This window comes from Convolutriloba macropyga, chromosome 3, assembly GCF_964194025.1.
Source record: "Convolutriloba macropyga chromosome 3, txConMacr16.3, whole genome shotgun sequence".
Taxonomy (NCBI): Eukaryota; Metazoa; Xenacoelomorpha; order Acoela; family Convolutidae; genus Convolutriloba; species Convolutriloba macropyga.
Window position 1 is genome coordinate 59,199,750 of NC_134470.1, and position 24,390 is coordinate 59,224,139.

Consider the following 24,390-nt stretch of genomic DNA (forward strand, 5'->3'; position numbering starts at 1 on the left):
TTTATTGAATTTAATCGTTGTACTTTTTTTAGTAGCTAATATTTCTAGCTATACACAGGAGTTGACTTTCTACCCCCGAGTCGACTGATTACCCCTTCAAGAGAGAGTTTTTAAAGTGACGTTTATAAAAACTTAAAATACAGACCTATTGAAATAGATTGGGAACGATTAGTGGAGGTAGCGGACTGCCGGCCCTTGACAGCATAGTATGCGTTCAACGTCACGCTGCCCAGAGAAATCCGTCTTCCTAAACAAAACTGCGATCTAAGTGATTAGTTGAAAATTTTTGTCACTGAAATCTACGCTTCGAGTTTTATTCCTGCACTCGTCTTTTTCCAAGATGTATGAAAAATTTTCCAAATTAGTTTGGAGAAAAAAAGCGAACCAAGCATAAATGTTCGGTTTTTTGAAATACTGGAAGAGAAGGCCCGAGAGATAGGTCTTGAGAATCAAGCATGTGATTTGTATGTGATTTGTTATGTGTATTTGATTGGTTTTAGTGTGTAAAAATGCGTGACGAAGGCGAGACATCTGTCAGTTGTGAACGGCATGCTGTTAAGAAAGCTGTTGTTGATACATCGGCTCTCATAAAAGCACCTCTTGACGAAATTAGCAAATTTTCGGAAACATTATACACAGTTGAGGATGTCTTGAAAGAATTGCGAGATAAAAAGACAAAGCATAAATTGTCATTTATACCAAATTATTTGAAAGTAGTTGTTCCTAATGAAGACAGTTTCAAATTCGTCTGTGAGTTTTCAAAGAAAGCAGGATGTTACCAATCGCTATCTCTACCTGATCTCAATGTAATGGCACTTGCTCATCAACTGTTTGTGGAGACTTACGGGAAGGAAGCTGTCCGTCCAGAGCCTACAACAAAAATAGTTGTGTCAGAAAAAAAGTCAGATAAAGGCAATAGCGACTCATCAGATTTAAAAACTCAAAAAGATGATGTAAGAATTCCTGGCTTTTTCAAACCTGATAAAGCTGAAGTTAAAGACGAAGAACATGTCACCTTGAAAACTCCTGCTTGTAATTCTGAGACAGTAAAACACGAAGAGACAGAATATAAAATTAGCGTGGGCGAACCCCAAAGAGAACAAATAGAAAATAGAAAAGGTGAGATTGGGGGCGAATGTTTCCACTCCGATATCGATCAACGGGAAAAATGGGAAAATGAATTCGAACATTTTGACAACGAAAATGATCAGTGTGAAAACTGGGAAGACGTTGCGGGTTCCGATGAAGACGGATATGAAAATTATGATGGTACTCCCGATGATGAAGGTGATGATTCTGGTTGGATTACAAAGAATAATTTAAAAGATGCACAGAAAAGAATGGAGCGGCTTAATTTTAAAGAAGTTGAAAATGAGAAGAATGATGTTGCATGCGTCACGCTTGACTACGCAATGCAACGCGTATTGCAGCAAATGGGAGTCACAATAATGTCAGTTGATGGTGTAAAGTTGGGCAACGTCAAATCATACGTCCTCCGCTGTTTTGCATGTATGGCAAAAACACCGGATCTGAGTAAAGTTTTCTGTCCGGAGTGTGGATCTAAAACGCTACGTAAGCTTTTCTACAGTGTTGGCAACGATGGTACCATAATCTATCATTTTTCTAAAGCGTATGTACATAACACTAGAGGTTTTCGATTTCATGCGCCGCGGCCTCAAGGCGGCAAACATGGACAAAATCCGTGGGTCGCAGAAGATCAGAGGTTTCCACGTAATCAGGCTCCCAAGAAGAACAGGGTGAAAAACTTGCCCCTAGATCCAGATTACATTGCAAACAGTAGTCCGTTTACTACGAGAGATACACATAGCAGGTATTTCAACACAGCTCTTGGTGTTCGACAGACTTACAAATGGATGCAGCGAAACCCCAACGAGAACAAAGGTGTCAAAAGTAAAAAACGATAGTCTTGCTTTTATTGTGTTTAAATGTTGAGAATTAAATCTTATAGAAGCTGTTTATTTCACAAGAATGAGCTTTGGAAAATTGGGATTTAATTATTCAGGATAGCCGCTCAAGCAATTGTGGTATATATTTCTGTCGTGGTAATATTAATAATAAGTGATTTTAAGTAGTAGTTTTACCAGATTTGAAAGTCAGTGCCTCAAAGGACACAAGTAACAAGCCTCTTTGAGTCTTCAGCCTTTTCTAACGTTTACTACAGTTCTGTTTAACCAGAACATCATATAACAAGTTTTCGATTGACAGATAAATTGAGAAAAAGTATGAGAAATAACTTTCTCGAAAAAAGTTGACTGCAAACCAACAGTTAATTTTCAACGACAATCTTTCTATGCGAACTGCCTGTTCAAAAACCCAATCGAGGCCCGCGTTTGTTACACAAACGGATATATAACTGGGACCAAACTGTGTGTTAACAAAACAAAAGGACTGAAAAATACTGTCATTGAGACACCCGGCCGTTAGAAAAAACGAAAGATTCGTGAGAAATCGAATCCGAGTAAATAGGAAACTGAAAATTGACCAATTTTTTGCTCAATGTTTCTCAAGGTTGCAAACGCCAAAACAAAAATAGAGCTTCATTCTCAATTAATTGGAAAATAGTTCAATGAAACCATATCGGAAATTAATGAATATGGAAGCAAATTAAGTGATCAGAAAGCTATCAGGAACGCCCGCATTAATGTTTCGCTGCAATGGGGTTCTTCGAAAATTGAGAGTTGTGATGAGTTTAATTTTGGTTTTGTCACTTTAAAGGATATCTCTAAAACGATTGAAAACCTGGCTAAAAACAAATTTCCGCGTCCGGGGTGTGTTAATGCTTGGGCGATTGAAGCTGGAAAAATACGCATTTGGAACGCACTTGCGGTTTGTTCTCAACGGATGTATCACAAATATTGTTTCCTTGCTGTTCTAGAGTATTTACATGTAACACCCATTCACCAGAAAAGGCCTACTATCGTTTATTTTGAAATAATATTGGCCAATATTTCTGATACAGTCTTTTGCTTAAGTGTTTGTTTGGGAGGCAAATTCTGGGGCAAATAATGAGATATCTCCAAAATGAACTCTTAAAAATAGCCATTCACTTTTAAGAACAAAAAGTCTTCAACAAATGATGTTCTCTCCCTCACAGGAACAATAATAGAAAACAAGGAAAACTCTTGATACTAATGCTTTTAATTCCATAACGCACTAAATTTTCCCGAAAAAAGGTCGAAACTTAAATTTCTCAGAATCATCGATTGCCCTCTTAATAACTTGTCTTGAAAACCTCCCAATCTGTAAACATGGGCTCTGAGTTTTTGGATGAAATTGCAACAAACCTTTTTTGTGGCAGGGCTGCTTTGTGGGACATTTGAATTTTGGAATTTTTCTTAAAAAACGGTTTTTATTTGAACAAAAACCAACTGACATTCTATTCCGATAAAACGAACTTTCTGTAATGGAAAAGAAAATTGACAAGAAATCCAATTGGAAAAAATGTTATAACACTTTCACAAGTCTGTCTTGGAATCCAAATGTTTCCAACCTTGACTTTCAAAAATGATTGGAACTTGAGCAAATTAGTAACTACCTTTCTATCGCTCTGTCTTGTTAAGGATCAGATAACTTTGGAAACCAGAGTACTAATTTTCAATCAATTGTGCTGTTGCATCTCTTTCGATGGATTGAAAAAAATCTGTCTGCAAAAGTATCACAGAACTTTAAATGCCAGATTAAATGAACCATAAAAGTCTGCTTTATGCGACGAAAGTATGACCACTATTGAGGCCGCTAAATTCAAAAGTAAGCTTAATTAAACTTTTTAGAGACCTGATGTTTACAACATCTAAAGCCTTAATGGAATCAGCAAAGCATTTAATAATTAAGCGAAACGATAGCAGCTAAGCAAATGCGGTATCACATCATTGATTTTAAAAAGCATTCAGGAAGGAAACAAACTACCATTCTACCTGTGTTTCGACAAACAGTTTAACATTTAAACAACAGTTTTTGTTAAATTAGCACGAGCAGATACCTATGAATTGACGAGTAGGGCTTTTCATCTCCTAAAAACCAAAGTAATGGAATAACTTTTCGTTGTGTTTTTAGTTTTTACAGTTTCAATTAATTTAAATACAAGGAAAGTTTGTAGAACATGTAAATATTTCAGCGCCTGGTTATGTCCTGAATTAACAGGTTTGTGATCCAAAAAAAGTTTTGTAGAAGTTGGGCCAATAAAGAGTTTGCGGCACTTAATTGAATCTTATTTGAGTTTTTACGACTCGAAGAGATGTTATGGTTGTCTACAGGTTTTATCTGAAGCGCATGTATTCATGGCTTGAACGTCCTTCTTTTTGAAAATTGAGTTCTGTTTTTGAGCTCTGGGTATCGCCTTTGGAGAACTTAGTTTTTTTAGTTGGTTTTAATGTATAGTAGTTGGTATATTCTGGTAGCAATTAGGGCAAAATATCCTTGTTTCAAGTTATATATTTTAACAGAATGATTTATATATTAGCATGTGATCTTACTAGGGGTGCATGGCGTACTGTGGGGCACAAATGAACATCCAGTTTTATCCCCCAGACACAAGAGTACCTCTTCCTACCCTCACCTGGTGCTAGGGCACTAGATCGAAAGACAACAGATCGAAAGCAAAAATTGGGACAATAGATCGAAAATTAAATTGTTGAAGTTGCGTATTGGCCAATCAGATTTGAGCGCTCATTTATTATACGGCATATAACATGTTCTGTTGTGGTATTTTGTTCGGTTGTGATAGATTCATATCAAGTCCCACGGACCGCTAAGGCATGGCCATGGCTCGCGAGGCATGGCCATAATGTAATTATATTTCAGCTCGCAAATATTGCTTAATTTCAACCAATAGGAATAGAGATTAATTTTCGATTTATTGTCCCGATTTTTGTGTTTTCGATCTGTTGTCCTTTCGATCTATTGTCCGGTCACCCCCTCACCTTTCCCTCTGCCTCTCCACCTGCTTCTCACGGCCCACTTTTTCCCCTGCTACTGTTTTAACTGCGAACTAACCTAGAACTTCACAAATCCCCCCTCGCCTCCACTTAATCCCCTTCCAAGAAGATAGTGAGAGTGATTCCAACTGAACTGATAATAATGATCGGTTATGAATCAAGATTTCATTAATTTAGTTTCTAAATTAAAAACCCTTCAGAGGCAAGCTCTCCCCAAATAAAACTACCCTCCATCTGCATTTTCAACTGCTTCTGGAATAATATTAAGAAATATTTTAGTTATTTGTTGACTTCCTTTTTTCATTGTAATTTGTATGTTTTGGGCATGCATCCTTGGTTCTGGCTTTATTAGCACGAGTCTTTGAGTCGTTTCGGGTATTCTACAAGTTATAATTTCATTCCCATTTTAGAATAGTTTTTCTAACTTTAACCGCATTGCGTTAAATGGTTAGGCTCGAGGGAATTAACGTTCTGTAAACTACTACGAGCTTTCTAGTCCCTGAGCGTAGTTTTAACCGAAGTTGCTGGTCGAAAGATGTTAAATTGCTGGCTTAATGTAAGGAGCAATGAAAGCGCAATAGGAATTAGTAACGAATGGGCGCGACGCTGAATGAAAAAGAACGAGAGTCAGTCGAATGCAAAAATTTGGCTGGCGAAACAATCTGCTTTGTTCAAAATAAAGTATACAATTAAGAAATTGCGAACTAAAGTTGGTGTCCCTTGATTAGTTGCTCTCGGACAAGATTATAGATAGATATGGAAAATACAAAATGCTTTATTTGGACGTAGAGCTGAAAGGACTCCGTCAAATATTTAACCAATGTTGTTTTCAATTTATTAAGACTCAAAGAGGAGTATTGTTTTCTGCTGGTTTTTATACTGAAGAAAGTTTGTTCATGACTCATAATTCGACCTCCCCGTTTTCGAACATGAGTTCTGTTTTCGAAAATTGGACTTTTATATAGTAGTTTAGTTTGTAATTGCTCTGAAACGAAATTGAAGCAGTTATAGTAAACCTGTCTTTTATGAAAAATTTGACCCACTTTTGTTTTAGAACCTTCTTTCGATTTCACTTCGAGCTTTGTTCGACCTGAATTATTATTCAGATATTAAGTCTATTGCTAAAATGCAATTGAAAGAAACGGAAGCAGGACACTTGTAGCCGAGAGGTTAATTCTTCAGACTAATAAACTGGAGGTTGGGTGTTCTAACCCCTGCTTGCGCAGAAGATTTTGCACCCATGAAAATTTTTTGAGCTATAGCCCTCTGAATTAAATAACTCCACCTGCCGTTCGAGAGCAGCTTGCCGGACTCAATTATGTTTGTGTTTAATATAGAGTGTAATATTCAAGGTCGAAAGGTCATTTTGAAAAGTTTTCTTCGCATAACAGTCCCTCCCTATTCCAACTAAAGACACTCTCGGCACAACTACCGTTGCCCAAACAAAACAGCCAACCAGCCCTGCCCACGAATATGTGTTTTTATGCATAATTTTAACTTGACCGTTTTTAATAGCCGCACAGCGATAGTTGGGGCTATTATTGGCCTTCTCTTGGTTTTTTGTTTACAATTCAAAGAATTTGAATTTATTGGGGCGCTGTCTTTTTTTTAAAGATCTGTTCACACATTTTCATGATTTTTGAAGTCAAATTGGAGCAGTGATTTTGGTCACGCCGAAACAGGAAATGGAGCGAAAAAGCGAGTGGTTTAGCGGCGTGAATTTTTTTCGCTCTAATTCTAAAGTAGTGTGAGAAAACGGTGTCTGAACAAAAATTCACATTCTTGGTAGTGGTTTTTTGTTCACATGCGGCAATTTCGCTTTGATTTTTACTGTTTTTCGATTTTTTGGATCAGATTTTTTTCTTAATGGTTTTCCCATTCCATTCATAGTTCATTCTAAGCCTAGTTTTTTGTTTCAATCAAATTTCCAATCCCCACTAGCGGTTTTTTTGTCCACATGCGGTATTTTGACATTGATTTTCTATTCTTTGATATTTTTTATATCTGATTTTTTAAAAATGGTTTTCCAATTTCACTCATAGTCAGTTCTAGATCTAGTTCTCTGTTTAGTCAATGAAAATTCTTTGAATTGTACGTCAGCACTTGTCCTTCTATGTTTTTTATTTCGTCGTCAAGATTTTTGTTACGACCATAAGACGTCACAAACACTTCAAATCTTTTTTTCATTCGTTCATGCTTTTTCAATTGAAGTGCATGCGTGACGTCATTTTTCGCACTTAGTGGAGCGAGTTTTTTTTGTTCATTCGTGTGATTAATTTTTGGTCACACTTGACTTACCTCACTCTCAAAAATGACTTGCTCTCTTTGAAATTGACTTTTATTTACTTTAATTCAAAGAGATAAGGTCAAATGGGTGTGTGTCACTCTATTTTTTTGGATCAGATTTTTTTCTTAATGGTTTTCCCATTCCATTCATAGTTCATTCTAAGCCTAGTTTTTTGTTTCAATCAAATTTCCAATCCCCACTAGCGGTTTTTTTTGTCCACATGCGGTATTTTGACATTGATTTTCTATTCTTTGAAATTTTTTAAATCTGATTTTCTAAAAATGGTTTTCCAATTTCAATCAAAGTCAGTTCTAGATCTAGTTCTCTGTTTAGTCAATGAAAATTCTTTGAATTGTTCGTCAGCACTTGTCCTTCTATGTTTTTTATTTCGTCGTCAAGAATTTTGTTACGACCATAAGACGTCACAAACACTTCAAATCTGCTTTTTTTCATTCGTTCATGCTTTTTCAACTGAAGTGCGTGCGTGACGTCATTTTTCGCACTTAGTAGAGCGAGTTTTTTTTGTTCATTCGTGTGATTAATTTTTGGTCACACTTGACTTACCTCACTCTCAAAAATGACTTGCTCTCTTTGAAATTGACTTTTATTTACTTTAATTCAAAGAGATAAGGTCAAATGTGTGTGTGTCACTCTAATTGAAGGGTATTTGAGAGCAGCTAATAGAGGCAGCAAAAACTTATACAGATATTTAATCAAAATGTAACATATCAGCCTTCAATGAAAAGACGAATTTTTTGGTCTGTCTTTTTTACTGTTTTTTTTAGACTGCAGATCTACGAAGCTATTGCGGCTATTTTCTGGCAATCTGCCAGCCACGCCAATAATTTTTTAATATTCTTTCGCTCGTTTGAGCAATTCAACTTTTGGTCATTAAAAATGATAAAATGATAAAACCCAAGGGAAGTAAGTTTCTTTAGTTTTCCTTAAGACTCTATATGCGCTCTAAAAGTACGGTTTACCGAAGCTGCTTAGGAGGCAGAACTTCGTGGCATGAAGGAAAATTTTGGTGTTTGGACACTTGGCCTCTCCTGGCGTGGAGAGGGGGAATTAGCGATCACGGATAGACATTTGTTACAAATTTAAGCATTGTCACAGATAGCTAAAATTAATGCGTTTAAAATGAAACAATCAGAGAGTGGGAAATATTTTGGTAGTAATTTGCAGTTTATGCCATTCTGCTCTACGTCCCTTCAGCTCTGCGCTCCTACGCTTTTATCGACCCCTTCAGAACTGTCATTTGAGAGAAATTCCTTCGATGTCAGTAAAAAAATTGGCCCTCGTTCAGTGGAACGCTAGATTTGAGCTGAAATTTAAACAATTGCAATGAAGCGTATCTCACTCTTATCAGAGTCTTGATTAGAATTTTCCTGGTCAATATAATTTTGCTTGTTTTAACGAGCTCAACCATAGATCCATAATGCCCACTCTCAGGTTAAATGAATGAAAGTGCCCGATCCGGAATCCCGATAACCAACGCATCAGTAGTGCGCAGAACAATGTCATCACCTCACTCACAAAGTATTCCAAACAGGTCCAATGCTCCTTCACTCAACAACAGATTAAGTCCAGGCCAGCCAGAAGATGCGGGTAGCCCCACTGGAAGTAGTGCAGGGTCGAGTCAATATTCGTTCAGCTCCCAATCTAGACACAGCTCCCAGAATGTTGGCTCTCAAAATGCACAATGCAATCGGGGATCATTTGGGACTGAAAGTGGATTCGTGCAGTCGAAAGATGACGGGTGTCACTGGGCATTGGTTAGTAGTATCTAACCTAATGAGAAAATTGGTTAATAATAGCCGCCCTCATCTTCTCAGCCGGCTATTATAGTGCTCCTATTTTTTTTTACAATTCAAAGAATTTGAATTGTATTGGGGCGCTGTCTTTTTAAAGATCTGTTCACACATTTTCATGATTTTTGAAGTCAAATTGGAGCAGTGATTTTGGTCACGCCGAAACAGGAAATGGAGCGAAAAAGCGAGTGGTTTAGCGGCGTGAATTTTTTTCGCTCTAATTCTAAAGTAGTGTGAGAAAACGGTGTCTGAACAAAAATTCACATTCTTGGTAGTGGTTTTTTGTTCACATGCGGCAATTTCGCTTTGATTTTTACTGTTTTTTCGATTTTTTGGATCAGATTTTTTTCTTAATGGTTGTCCCATTCCATTCATAGTTCATTCTAAGCCTAGTTTTTTGTTTCAATCAAATTTCCAATCCCCACTAGCGGTTTTTTTGTCCACATGCGGTATTTTGACATTGATTTTCTATTCTTTGATATTTTTTATATCTGATTTTTTAAAAATGGTTTTCCAATTTCACTCATAGTCAGTTCTAGATCTAGTTCTCTGTTTAGTCAATGAAAATTCTTTGAATTGTACGTCAGCACTTGTCCTTCTATGTTTTTTATTTCGTCGTCAAGATTTTTGTTACGACCATAAGACGTCACAAACACTTCAAATCTTCTTTTTTTCATTCGTTCATGCTTTTTCAACTGAAGTGCATGCGTGACGTCATTTTTCGCACTTAGTGGAGCGAGTTTTTTTTGTTCATTCGTGTGATTAATTTTTGGTCACACTTGACTTACCTCACTCTCAAAAATGACTTGCTCTCTTTGAAATTGACTTTTATTTACTTTAATTCAAAGAGATAAGGTCAAATGGGTGTGTGTCACTCTATTTTTTTGGATCAGATTTTTTTCTTAATGGTTTTGCCATTCCATTCATAGTTCATTCTAAGCCTAGTTTTTTGTTTCAATCAAATTTCCAATCCCCACTAGCGGTTTTTTTTGTCCACATGCGGTATTTTGACATTGATTTTCTATTCTTTGAAATTTTTTAAATCTGATTTTCTAAAAATGGTTTTCCAATTTCAATCAAAGTCAGTTCTAGATCTAGTTCTCTGTTTAGTCAATGAAAATTCTTTGAATTGTTCGTCAGCACTTGTCCTTCTATGTTTTTTATTTCGTCGTCAAGAATTTTGTTACGACCATAAGACGTCACAAACACTTCAAATCTGCTTTTTTTCATTCGTTCATGCTTTTTCAACTGAAGTGCGTGCGTGACGTCATTTTTCGCACTTAGTAGAGCGAGTTTTTTTTGTTCATTCGTGTGATTAATTTTTGGTCACACTTGACTTACCTCACTCTCAAAAATGACTTGCTCTCTTTGAAATTGACTTTTATTTACTTTAATTCAAAGAGATAAGGTCAAATGTGTGTGTGTCACTCTAATTGAAGGGTATTTGAGAGCAGCTAATAGAGGCAGCAAAAACTTATACAGATATTTAATCAAAATGTAACATATCAGCCTTCAATGAAAAGACGAATTTTTTGGTCTGTCTTTTTTACTGTTTTTTTTTAGACTGCAGATCTACGAAGCTATTGCGGCTATTTTCTGGCAATCTGCCAGCCACGCCAATAATTTTTTAATATTCTTTCGCTCGTTTGAGCAATTCAACTTTTGGTCATTAAAAATGATAAAATGATAAAACCCAAGGGAAGTAAGTTTCTTTAGTTTTCCTTAAGACTCTATATGCGCTCTAAAAGTACGGTTTACCGAAGCTGCTTAGGAGGCAGAACTTCGTGGCATGGAGGAAAATTTTGGTGTTTGGACACTTGGCCTCTCCTGGCGTGGAGAGGGGGAATTAGCGATCACGGATAGACATTTGTTACAAATTTAAGCATTGTCACAGATAACTAAAATTAATGCGTTTAAAATGAAACAATCAGAGAGTGGGAAATATTTTGGTAGTAATTTGCAGTTTATGCCATTCTGCTCTACGTCCCTTCAGCTCTGCGCTCCTACGCTTTTATCGACCCCTTCAGAACTGTCATTTGAGAGCAATTCCTTCGATGTCAGTAAAAAAATTGGCCCTCGTTCAGTGGAACGCTAGATTTGAGCTGAAATTTAAACAATTGCAATGAAGCGTATCTCACTCTTATCAGAGTCTTGATTAGAATTTTCCTGGTCAATATAATTTTGCTTGTTTTAACGAGCTCAACCATAGATCCATAATGCCCACTCTCAGGTTAAATGAATGAAAGTGCCCGATCCGGAATCCCGATAACCAACGCATCAGTAGTGCGCAGAACAATGTCATCACCTCACTCACAAGGTATTCCAAACAGGTCCAATGCTCCTTCACTCAACAACAGATTAAGTCCAGGCCAGCCAGAAGATGCGGGTAGCCCCACTGGAAGTAGTGCAGGGTCGAGTCAATATTCGTTCAGCTCCCAATCTAGACACAGCTTCCAGAATGTTGCCTCTCAAAATGCACAATGCAATCGGGGATCATTTGGGACTGAAAGTGGATTCGTGCAGTCGAAAGATGACGGGTGTCACTGGGCATTGGTTAGTAGTATCTAACCTAATGAGAAAATTGGTTAATAATAGCCGCCCTCATCTTCTCAGCCGGCTATTATAGTGCTCCTATTTTTTTTTACAATTCAAAGAATTTGAATTGTATTGGGGCGCTGTCTTTTTAAAGATCTGTTCACACATTTTCATGATTTTTGAAGTCAAATTGGAGCAGTGATTTTGGTCACGCCGAAACAGGAAATGGAGCGAAAAAGCGAGTGGTTTAGCGGCGTGAATTTTTTTCGCTCTAATTCTAAAGTAGTGTGAGAAAACGGTGTCTGAACAAAAATTCACATTCTTGGTAGTGGTTTTTTGTTCACATGCGGCAATTTCGCTTTGATTTTTACTGTTTTTTCGATTTTTTGGATCAGATTTTTTTCTTAATGGTTGTCCCATTCCATTCATAGTTCATTCTAAGCCTAGTTTTTTGTTTCAATCAAATTTCCAATCCCCACTAGCGGTTTTTTTGTCCATATGCGGTATTTTGACATTGATTTTCTATTCTTTGATATTTTTTATATCTGATTTTTTAAAAATGGTTTTCCAATTTCACTCATAGTCAGTTCTAGATCTAGTTCTCTGTTTAGTCAATGAAAATTCTTTGAATTGTACGTCAGCACTTGTCCTTCTATGTTTTTTATTTCGTCGTCAAGATTTTTGTTACGACCATAAGACGTCACAAACACTTCAAATCTTCTTTTTTTCATTCGTTCATGCTTTTTCAACTGAAGTGCATGCGTGACGTCATTTTTCGCACTTAGTGGAGCGAGTTTTTTTTGTTCATTCGTGTGATTAATTTTTGGTCACACTTGACTTACCTCACTCTCAAAAATGACTTGCTCTCTTTGAAATTGACTTTTATTTACTTTAATTCAAAGAGATAAGGTCAAATGGGTGTGTGTCACTCTATTTTTTTGGATCAGATTTTTTTCTTAATGGTTTTGCCATTCCATTCATAGTTCATTCTAAGCCTAGTTTTTTGTTTCAATCAAATTTCCAATCCCCACTAGCGGTTTTTTTTGTCCACATGCGGTATTTTGACATTGATTTTCTATTCTTTGAAATTTTTTAAATCTGATTTTCTAAAAATGGTTTTCCAATTTCAATCAAAGTCAGTTCTAGATCTAGTTCTCTGTTTAGTCAATGAAAATTCTTTGAATTGTTCGTCAGCACTTGTCCTTCTATGTTTTTTATTTCGTCGTCAAGAATTTTGTTACGACCATAAGACGTCACAAACACTTCAAATCTGCTTTTTTTCATTCGTTCATGCTTTTTCAACTGAAGTGCGTGCGTGACGTCATTTTTCGCACTTAGTAGAGCGAGTTTTTTTTGTTCATTCGTGTGATTAATTTTTGGTCACACTTGACTTACCTCACTCTCAAAAATGACTTGCTCTCTTTGAAATTGACTTTTATTTACTTTAATTCAAAGAGATAAGGTCAAATGGGTGTGTGTCACTCTAATTGAAGGGTATTTGAGAGCAGCTAATAGAGGCAGCAAAAACTTATACAGATATTTAATCAAAATGTAACATATCAGCCTTCAATGAAAAGACGAATTTTTTGGTCTGTCTTTTTTACTGTTTTTTTTAGACTGCAGATCTACGAAGCTATTGCGGCTATTTTCTGGCAATCTGCCAGCCACGCCAATAATTTTTTAATATTCTTTCGCTCGTTTGAGCAATTCAACTTTTGGTCATTAAAAATGATAAAACCCAAGGGAAGTAAGTTTCTTTAGTTTTCCTTAAGACTCTATATGCGCTCTAAAAGTACGGTTTACCGAAGCTGCTTAGGAGGCAGAACTTCGTGGCATGAAGGAAAATTTTGGTGTTTGGACACTTGGCCTCTCCTGGCGTGGAGAGGGGGAATTAGCGATCACGGATAGACATTTGTTACAAATTTAAGCATTGTCACAGATAACTAAAATTAATGCGTTTAAAATGAAACAATCAGAGAGTGGGAAATATTTTGGTAGTAATTTGCAGTTTATGCCATTCTGCTCTACGTCCCTTCAGCTCTGCGCTCCTACGCTTTTATCGACCCCTTCAGAACTGTCATTTGAGAGCAATTCCTTCGATGTCAGTAAAAAAATTGGCCCTCGTTCAGTGGAACGCTAGATTTGAGCTGAAATTTAAACAATTGCAATGAAGCGTATCTCACTCTTATCAGAGTCTTGATTAGAATTTTCCTGGTCAATATAATTTTGCTTGTTTTAACGAGCTCAACCATAGATCCATAATGCCCACTCTCAGGTTAAATGAATGAAAGTGCCCGATCCGGAATCCCGATAACCAACGCATCAGTAGTGCGCAGAACAATGTCATCACCTCACTCACAAGGTATTCCAAACAGGTCCAATGCTCCTTCACTCAACAACAGATTAAGTCCAGGCCAGCCAGAAGATGCGGGTAGCCCCACTGGAAGTAGTGCAGGGTCGAGTCAATATTCGTTCAGCTCCCAATCTAGACACAGCTTCCAGAATGTTGGCTCTCAAAATGCACAATGCAATCGGGGATCATTTGGGACTGAAAGTGGATTCGTGCAGTCGAAAGATGACGGGTGTCACTGGGCATTGGTTAGTAGTATCTAACCTAATGAGAAAATTGGTTAATAATAGCCGCCCTCATCTTCTCAGCCGGCTATTATAGTGCTCCTATTTTTTTTTACAATTCAAAGAATTTGAATTGTATTGGGGCGCTGTCTTTTTAAAGATCTGTTCACACATTTTCATGATTTTTGAAGTCAAATTGGAGTAGTGATTTTGGCACGCCGAAACAGGAAGTAGAGCGAAAAAGCGAGTGGTTTTACGGCGTGAAATTTTTTCGTTCTAATTTTAAAGTAGAGTGAGAAAACGGTGTTTGAAGAAAATTTCGCTTTATCGGTGGTGGTTTTTTGTTCACATGCGGCAATTTCACTTTGATTTTTACTGTTTTTTCGATTTTTTGGATCGGATTTTTTTCTAAATGGTTTTTCCAATCCATTCATAGTCCGTTCTAGGTCTAATTTTCTGTTTAGTCAATGAAATTCTTTGAATTGTACGTCAGGACTTGTCCTGCTATGTTTTTTTTACTTCGTCGAATAAAAAAATGTTTCGCTTTACCTCATTTTGCCGCTTTTTCAACATTTTGCGTGATATCTTTTTGACTTCTCTAAGCTAGTTTCTCTCTTCTCTCATTCTGCTAAAAGTGATTTTGAACATCAGTTGCTCAGCAAAGCAATTCAAAATGAACAGAGTCAGTATAAAAAAATTGAAGTCAGAAGTAGAAACGGGATAAACCCATAAAGCCCAATTTTAGATGCCCGCTATTTGAACGTCGTTGCTATAAGTCTTAGCTACCATCTCTAATGCTTATTGGTATGATAGTAGCCCCTGTAGCCTCTCTCTAAGAAACAGGAGGACGTTATGTTCAACTACGAAATGCCATCAAAATAAATCGGACTTAAAAAATGTTTTTGTACAAAAATCTTTTTTTTTTCAATATCTTCTTTCAATCCCAATCATGCTTGTTGGAATCAACGGCGGCTATTTTCCGGCAATCTACCGGGTATGTTTAATTAATTTGGATTGTATGGGTGCGATGTCTTTTAATGATCTGATCACACTTTTTGTTTACTTTTTGATGTGAATGTCAGAGTGGTGAATTAAGTCACGCAGGAGTCGTGTAGAGAGCGAAAAAGCGAGAAGATTTCAAAAGGGTGTCAAATCGGCTAAAAATATCACGCTTTGAAAATCAGCTGGATAAAAAAAATCAGCTCGAAATTTTGTAGTTCGATCTATATCGATCAGTCTTCACTGAGAAGTTAAAGTTGTCACAATTGTATGATAAATGAATAGGACTGCAAAAATCAGTTCTATTTTTATAGTACCCACAATGTTGAACGGCGTTTTTTACAATAGCAAATAGCTTCCACTTGAACAAAATATTTTGCTTTCAAATAAAAACCCTTTCTTGTACTGTTATAAAGTTAATTTAAAGGACAGCGAAAAGCAGAATATTTAGTGCCTGCGTTTGATTTAGAGTCGTCTAAATACGCTTGAGTTATCTGTATTATACAAAAAAGTGAATCTATGAAATTAAGGACGTGAGATCAACCGACGAAGTTGAATTAATCAAAGATCTTTTATGGTTGTGCGCGTACAGTCCTATATAATCATTCTGCCTACACTCCCTAAAAATAAGGGGGCAGCGTATATTCTGTAGAATCATTTCTTTGTGAAATTCGAAAATGCAGGTGATTGAAATTACTCAATCATTAGTATAGGTGGACGAAACGAGGTTGAACTGTAATTGAAAAGTTCTGACATGGGTGGCATCTAATGCTGAGCTCATTTGATAACTTTTGTGAAGTAAAGATTTTTTTCTGATAACGGAATTGCAAAAAAATTGGGCTGCTTTCTCAAATTTTCGTCTGGCCCCCTCTGTGAAATCTACCTTTACTGTTCCGACCCACTTTAGTGGGGATTCAGTCAGTTTTCGCCGATGTATATATCCTTTGTGGAGAGTTGTGAGTGGTATCATTAGAAAGCTTACTCAGCGTAGTACTAAGTTTTTTTCGAATTTCGCTTTTTCCAAGGAGTTACGGAGGTTTTAAGTTTTGTGAACCTTAGGCTCACTTCCGATGTTTTGTTCACAATTTTTGTAATTTTTGCTAAAATTTTGATCAATTTTGCTACAAATATGATTAAATTGTTAACGTTAGTCTCATTGATTTCACGTTTGAAGATAAAACAGAGTTGCTAAATTGTTAGAACCAACTCTTCTGGCTAAAATTTCGGCAATAAAAAATCATGAATTTTTTTTTAAAAAAAAGCACGAAATTGCTTCTTATCCCTTTTAGTCTAAATTTACCAGAAGTCTCTTATCATTTAGAAATTCAATTATTGAGGTTTGCTTTTTACGTTCAAATGACGTTCAATTAATAAATATGATAATTTCTGAGAAGCTTCCTGTTTTTATGTCTCTGACTAATTGTTTTCATAAATTTTTTATCTCTACCATTTTGCCGACAGGTTTTTTGGAGCCTTACGAATGAGTCTAATTAATAAAGTGTTTAATTTGCTCTCTAAGGAGTTCTTGAAGAAACTCTAATGCGTTTTTTGGATGACCAATCGTTTTTTGCTAATATAACTCGACAGTAATCCAAAACTCATTTGATTTTGATATAGATTTTGTCAAATTAGCCATTTCCGAAGCAATTGGAACAAGTATTTTGTTAGAAGGTTGAGAGGAACCATCTAATCTAAATTGTGCGTAAGATAAATTTGACATAACTTGACAAGAAGCTCAACTTTTTCAACTTATACTTGGCTAGAGAAATGAAGCCTTGAGGAACAAGGAAGAACGTGGAACGGGTTACGAGATGCCCAAGTTCAAGCGCTTAAGACCAGTTGGTGTAAGTAGCACACTAGGCTTGAAATTAAGAGCTGCTGGTTCGAATCCAGTACTGGTCTATTTTCAGAGTAGTTGCACCTGATAGACCCCAACCTATTTTTGAGTGAGCAGCAATAACAAGTCTAATTGCGCACTTTCTTTCTCATTTTTTTTTGGATTGCAATTGGGCGCTGTCTTTTTCATGAAGGTTTTTTAAGTGTTTTTAGTTTTGTTTTATGTTAATTACACGCCAGGATGATTTCAAATCCAAGTTCAATTTTTGTCAAACTTTTTTTGCATGCAAAATAAAGAAGGCCAAAGAACATAACTACCTTTTCAGCGAAAAGCTCATGTTTTTTGGTTTCAACACTGTCTGCGTAAATTAGTTTAAAAATTTGAGTTCTGCCTGTATTCGTTATTTTGTAGTCTTCTTAATTAGTCTCAGTAGTGGCGTGTTCAAATTTATCAAAATTATGACTTCTAAGTTACTTTTAAGTATTAGTTTTCATAAAATGTTAATGGTTTTTGAGATGCGCCACTTATCATATTTTTGTCACCTTGTTGCATAGTCTCAAGAAAAACATAGATCGCATCCTTTTTAATGAATTGAAATATAGTCTTCATTGCTGCTTTATCATTTAAATATTTGTTTTTGGCTTTGATGCTACGAGTTCTTTTTTAATTTTCGGAATTTTTCACTTTTGAGGTTTTTTATGATGTTTTGTTCGGTTATCACTTTAATGGAAATTTAGATATCACTGGCGTCGAAAGAAGGCAAAATTTTTTTCTGTTTTTAGTGGACACATTATGACTTAAAGGGCTTCGACACCGTTTTCTTGAAATTTAATTGCTATATTTTTTTCTATTTTTGTTCTTTTTGTAGCTGTGAGGCATTCTGGATAATGACAGGTCTCAAGGCTTTCTGTCATGATTTCATTTCGTAGCCACTGGTTTTGGTTACTTTGAAATTAATTGTTTTTAATAAGTATAAACGTGTTTTTTTTAATTTTGCTCTTTTGTTTTTCTACATGTTCAATTATACTCAATAATGACAGGTGCCATATCTTTTCTGAAATGCAAGTCAATTTGATCAGTTTAGTTTTTATTTCATGCTTTTTTGACTTTGTTATTAAGTGTGTGTGTGTGTGTGTGTGTGTGTGTGTGTGTGTGTGTGTGTGTGTGTGTGTGTGTGTGTGTGTGTGTGCTCGAACATCCGCTTGTTTGTCTGTGTGTGTGTGTGTGTGTGCAAAATTATAAACTTGTTCGATTTGCGAGCGTCAGATTTTGCCGAAAATATGACCTCGATGATCCTATCGGATTTACGCACAAATTATCTGTCGGTACTTTGTGCACAAATTATCTGTTTTTTCGATATCTCAAAAGCAATCACTGGCTGACCCTTTTTCGAGCAAAAGCTTTGCTGAAAATTTATAAATACTGCTTAATTCTAAAGATTGTCAATGCAGTTTCTTAAACAAAAAATATTTGGACTTTAAAAATTGTTCATGCATAAGTTTCATCACAAATTTGTGAAAAATTTGTTTAGTTTTATCCACGTTACTCGGGAAATTGATACGCTATTATCCCCATGTCACCTTTTTCGAGCTAAAATAGCATTTTTGTGTTTGTTAGGTAGATTTAGAACTGTCAGTCAAGCCATTATAGTTGTTTTGTAGTTTGTCGTTCTCAAAAAGGCTTTAAAATGATCTCTAACAAAGTCTGACAATTTCATGCTAAGTAAATTTGCAGATATTTTTAGAGGACCAATTTCATTTATTGAGTATTATTCGTTTAGCATTAATTGATAGATTTAGGAAAAGTATTTCAAAAACCACATTGTGTTCAAAGTCACCTTGTTTCTTGAATAGCCACAATTACATTTTCATGTTGAACTTTGTACAATTTAGGTGAGTGGGTCATCAGACCATCATTCTCCCTCTTCTCAGCACATGGCACGGAGGAGTAAGCACACAATGGTGAGATACAAAGACGCACTCTATGTATTCGGAGGAGACGACGGACGCAGAATGCTCAATGACCTTACTAAGTAACTCATTATCGTAAATGTATAGCATGCCTATACAGTTGAAATAAGCGAACCTTCGCAAAACTCTTCAATCGGTTCTCAGAACCAACCAAAATCAGTTCACCTCCCGGTACGATCCACTTAATTAAGACATCAACACATTCGTTTCTTCAATTTGAGCCGATGGAACCACACAAATGCGTTTTCAATTTAAGGCTGCCGCTTATGTAAGCCGAATTGTTATATTTTCTAGTGTTGATGTGTCATGTACTGTACCAGCAAACTTTTGAAAGTGTCCAGACCTTATTGAGTGTTCAACACACACAATCGAGTTTTCAATGCCAACAAACCTCCTCACAAACTTGAAATGCTATAGTGTCTAGCTCACATATGCCTGGAATTTTTATAGCCGTGGTACCCTTTATCAGAACCATCGACTTTGATTGGGTTAGGACTGCAACGCTGAGTCCCTCGTAGATGGAATTTCGTCCATCGGTCAACAATGCTTCTCGTTTTGATTTTTTTCCACCTGCGTTTCGGCAGTTAATGGAATAAGCGCGTCCACGATGTCACATAAACATCACCTGGTCTGGAGTTGTCCTATCGACCAAAATTTTTTCTGACAACAAGGGCACCTTCTTACATAGAGTAGACTGAAGACATCACGAACTCCGTCAAGTCGGTTAATAGCGTATCTTCTGCCGCAACAGGAAGTGGCATGGTCGCAGTTTTTGTGTAGTAATCCGTCTTTGTAGAAGGTACATCTTCGTTCTTGATCAAATAAGCGAATCTGAGTCTGTTTTTGCAACTCACCTAATTTTTGATAGTCATATGAAGGTAAGACAGGGAAAGGTGGTCCTGAGTCAAGTCTCAGAATTACATATCGAAAAAAAAGTTAAGCCGGACCTTATCACGTTTTTAATAATCTCTTCAAGACGTTCTTTGTGCAGTTATCTTCCTGAATCGAATGCTGGCCAAGTGTTTGAGTTGTCAATAGTTTTGGGTTTTCTCAAAACCCTTTCGTAATAGTGTCGCTTTAAATGGGCATAGTCGACAATTTCTCTGACTAGATATGGTCATGATTACTTATTGAGGCCGGCATCTGTTGATCCTTAGTTCCAATACCCATTCCGCTGAGCTGAATTTCAGTGTAGTTTCTCCCACGAAAGCTCGGGAATGACGCAGCCTAAAATAAGATCCAGATAATCCACTTAAATTTTGGCAAATTCATTCAAAGTTTTTATTATTTGTTGGCATTGTTCACCCATTCGTAGGCTCTAAGTCAGCTTTGGACAGTCCAAACAGTATTTGAGAATTCGTTGTTTGAATCGTTTAGCATTGCCAACTTTTCTGGTAAGTTTCCCCACCACTTTGTGGCAATGTGGAGTTTCTGCATCAATACTAGAAATCGTTGTTCATCGTCAAAACATGCAAATGAGCATCGGTGTGGTCATTTGAGTGTCAATCCTATTTCCATTTGGTTCATTTCCAGCTGCTTTTATGTACATGCATAATAAATGACATTTGAGAAGTAAGTCCTGCGCTTTTTAAAACGTTAGCTATTTGAACTTAACTAGAAGCTTTATGACGATAATTCAACCAATGAAAACCTTGTTGTCGACTCTATATAGAATGTGTGAAAATGGCTGAATAAAGCGAGTGATTTTTCGCGCACATCTAGGTAGTTTTAAGGGAATAAAATAAAAAAAAATGATGCCATTCCTGGATGCAAATGAACCTCTAAAAGTCGGAATGCCTGAAATCTGTAATTCACACTTTGCTCTCTTTAAACGGAATTTGATATACTCTATCTCTTCAGCTTTTCAAACCAAAAAGAGCAGACATGTGGAGCCGAATTTCAGAAACTGCGAAAACTATTTGCCAGATACAGTAATAAGGCGCGTATCTCGTTTGTTGATTCCTGATGATGATGGCGCCTGTGGTCTACAGAAGAGTATGTTTATTCCGTTATCTGTAAATTAGAATCTCTTCCGATTATCAGAGGTTTATCGCAGCAGCTAGAACTTAAGAGAATGCTGAAAACCACTTCAAAACGAGGCGAAAAGTCTACTTTTTTAAAATTTGAAAATACTCAAGAGTCGCGACTGGTTCTGCAAGGTATCTTGCATCATTGGTGCGTTAACGTTGTTGTTCAGATATGATATCGAGGAAGACAGATGGCTGGTGCTGAGAGATGTCCAGGGTCACAACCCCTCCCCCAGGTACCATCACTCAGCTGTTGTGTACAAACACAGCATGTTCATATTTGGAGGATACTCGGGTGGGGGAGGGGGAGGCGGTAACAACTCTGGTCCTGGTTAGCTTTACTTTATATTTGATTTGAAATTGAATTGTCTTTCTGCTAGAAAAGTTTTATGTGGAGGAGTTTAACGTTGGAGGCAACGATGACAATCATTGTTAGGTGATATGACCATTGATATTGTTAATAGCCGCCCTCATCTTCTCAGCCGGCTATTATAGCGCTCCTATTTTTTTTTTACAATTCAAGGAATTTGAATTGTATTGGGGCGCTGTCTTTTTTACGACTCGAAGAGGAGTATTGGAGAAGTCCTTTTTTTAATCAATTTTATTGAAGTGATTTTTAAAGCGGGAAATGAAACGCGTGAAAAAATATGGAGTGATTTTGGCGCTGAACAAAAGCGAAGAGCGGAGCGAAAAGAGAGTGGTTTTTGTTCATACCGCTGTTTTTGAGAGAGCGAGAAATTGATGTGTGAAAAAATTTTCTCTAAGCGAGCGAAGTTTTTTTGTTCACATGCGGCATTTTAAAGCAATTTTTTTATTTATTTTGGTTAAGAGGTTTGGTTATGATTTTGTTTTGATTTTAGGCTGGTTTCGGTAGTGGTTTGAAGGTTTCTGGAAATTCATATTAATTTTATGATAATTCGGAGGTTTTTAATGTATTTTGCTGATTTTCGGGCTAATTTTTGCGTTTTTTGACAATTATTTTGTTTTACTGGCTCAAATGGGTATTGAAGAAACCCCATCTATTTGAGCAATTTTATGATAACAATTGGTTACATTTTTGTGGGTGAGAATCATTTTTTGTTGAGAAATATGACAAAAAATTTTCGAAAATTGGAACTTTTTTTCTTATTTTTTTTGCAGTTTTTCGTTTTTTTTCTGTTTTTAGCTAAGTTTCTTCGCCTATTATGACTTGCCTATTGTTTTGCGAACATCTGGATACACTATTGGCTGAAGGGATTTTTTCTTTGGATTTATATGTTTTTGAAATATTAAAAAATTCGTAAGTGGTTTTTGTATGTACTAGTTGTTTTGATGAAGTTATTTTGGCAGATAGTTTTTTCGGGATCTCAATTTATAACAAAATTGGATCCGAATTTTTATCATATTTTAACAGATTTGATCTTATTGTTTTTACTTTTTTGTTTCATGACTTTGTTTCAAGATAATCATAAATTAGTGAAGGCACGTTTTGTTTGATGAGTAGTTGGATGGCGTTCAAATGGTTTTTCACTTCGAGTCGTTTCCGGAATTCTTCCGGCTATGTTTTTTTAAGATCTGTTCACACATTTTCATGATTTTTGAAGTCAAATTGGAGTAGTGATTTTGGTCACGACGAAACAGGAAGTGGAGCGAAAAAGCGAGTGGTTTTGAGGCGTGAACTTTTTTCGCTCTAAATTTAAAGTAGAGTGAGAAAACGGTGTTTGAACAAAAATTCGCTTTCGCGCTAGTGGTTTTTTGTTCACATGCGGCAATTTCACTTTGATTTTTACTGTTTTTTCGATTGTTTGGATCGGATTTTTTTCAAAATGGTTTTCCCAATCCATTCATAGTATGTTCTAGGTCTCGTTTTCTGTTAAGTCATTGAAAATTCTTTGAATTGTACGTCAGGACTTGTCCTGCTATGTTTTTTTACTTCGTCGAATAAAAAAATGTTTCGTTTTACCTCATTTTGCGGCTTTTTCAACTTTTTGCGTGACATCTTTTTGACTTCTCTAGGCTAGTTTCTCTCTTCTCTCATTCTGCTAAAAGTGATTTTGAACAGCAGTTGCTCAGCAAAGCAATTCAAAATGAACAGAGTCAGTATAAAAAATTGAAGTCAGTAGTAGAAACGGGATAAACCCATAAAGCCCAATTTTAGATGCCCGCTATTTGAACGTCGTTCCTATAAGTCTTAGTCACCATCTCTATTGCTTATTGGTATTGATAGTAGCCCCTGTAGCCTCTCTCTAAGAAACAGAAGTACGTTATGTTCAACTACCAAATGCCATCAAAATAAATCGGACTTGAAAAATGTTTTTGTACAAAAATCTTTTTTCAATATCTTCTATTCTTTCAATCCCAATCATGCTTATTGGAATCAACGGCGGCTATTTTCCGGCAATCTGCCGGGTACGTTTTTTTTGGCAGGGGGAGATTTAAAAGTTTTTTGAACATTTTTTCTTTCTTAAATCCAACTCTTTATTAACAATTAATTCAGACATTTTGATGCTTTATCGAATGAATTCAAATATGAATAGCAGAATATATTCGTGAAGCCTTGATGCTTGAAGATTTCGATATTGTTTTGAGCTTTTGTAAAATTTATGAAATAATCTACTGGGTCATAGGTAAAGAACAAAATTTTAAACTATCTTGATTGTTAATTGCTCTCCAACTAAGTTTTTAGAAATTATATTAGTCCTATGGTCTTTTTATTAATAGGCGCACAGCGATAGCTGGGGCTTTTATTGGCCTTCTTTTGTTTTTTACAATTCAAAGAAATTGAATTGTTTTGGGGCGCTGTCTTAAGATCTGTTCACACATTTTCATGATTTTTGAAGTCAAATTGGAGTAGTGATTTTGGTCACGACGAAACAGGAAGTGGAGCGAAAAAGCGAGTGGTTTTGAGGCGTGAACTTTTTTCGCTCTGAATTTAAAGTAGAGTGAGAAAACGGTGTTTGAACAAAAATTCGCTTTCGCGCTAGTGGTTTTTTGTTCACATGCGGCAGTTTCACTTTGATTTTTACTGTTTTTTCGATTTTTTGGATCGGATTTTTTTCAAAATGGTTTTCCCAATCCATTCATAGTATGTTCTAGGTCTCGTTTTCTGTTAAGTCATTGAAAATTCTTTGAATTGTACGTCAGGACTTGTCCTGCTATGTTTTTTTACTTCGTCGAATAAAAAAATGTTTCGTTTTACCTCATTTTGCGGCTTTTTCAACTTTTTGCGTGATATCTTTTTGACTTCTCTAGGCTAGTTTCTCTCTTCTCTCATTCTGCTAAAAGTGATTTTGAACAGCAGTTGCTCAGCAAAGCAATTCAAAATGAACAGAGTCAGTATAAAAAATTGAAGTCAGTAGTAGAAACGGGATAAACCCATAAAGCCCAATTTTAGATGCCCGCTATTTGAACGTCGT

At 36.3% G+C, this 24,390-nt stretch overlaps 3 protein-coding genes across 5 annotated transcripts in view; all 3 read left to right on the forward strand.

Moving 5' to 3' along the window:
* The first annotated feature begins 500 nt into the window (after positions 1-500).
* On the forward strand, positions 501-1,975 carry LOC142336323 (RNA-binding protein NOB1-like). The gene has a single exon (XM_075385072.1). It carries the CDS (start codon positions 510-512, stop codon positions 1,923-1,925), a length of 1,416 nt encoding a protein of 471 aa, XP_075241187.1. The 5' UTR covers positions 501-509; the 3' UTR covers positions 1,926-1,975.
* Positions 1,976-8,591: 6,616 nt separating this feature from the next.
* LOC142336678 (uncharacterized) lies at positions 8,592-9,032 on the forward strand. Its single transcript, XM_075385588.1, has one exon. It carries the CDS (start codon positions 8,700-8,702, stop codon positions 9,030-9,032), a length of 333 nt encoding a protein of 110 aa, XP_075241703.1. The 5' UTR covers positions 8,592-8,699.
* A 4,760-nt stretch (positions 9,033-13,792) lies between these two features.
* LOC142336324 (leucine-zipper-like transcriptional regulator 1) overlaps positions 13,793-24,390 on the forward strand; it is a 76,092-nt gene continuing 65,494 nt past the window's right edge. For all 3 annotated transcript variants that reach the window (XR_012758899.1, XM_075385073.1, XM_075385074.1), the window contains exons 1-3: positions 13,793-14,186; positions 18,891-19,030; positions 21,166-21,326. Coding sequence is in view for 2 of the 3 variants with exons in the window: in XM_075385073.1 (XP_075241188.1) it covers positions 13,869-14,186; positions 18,891-19,030; positions 21,166-21,326 (619 nt within the window). In the remaining variant the exon portion in view is untranslated. The remainder of the gene's footprint in view (positions 14,187-18,890; positions 19,031-21,165; positions 21,327-24,390) is intronic.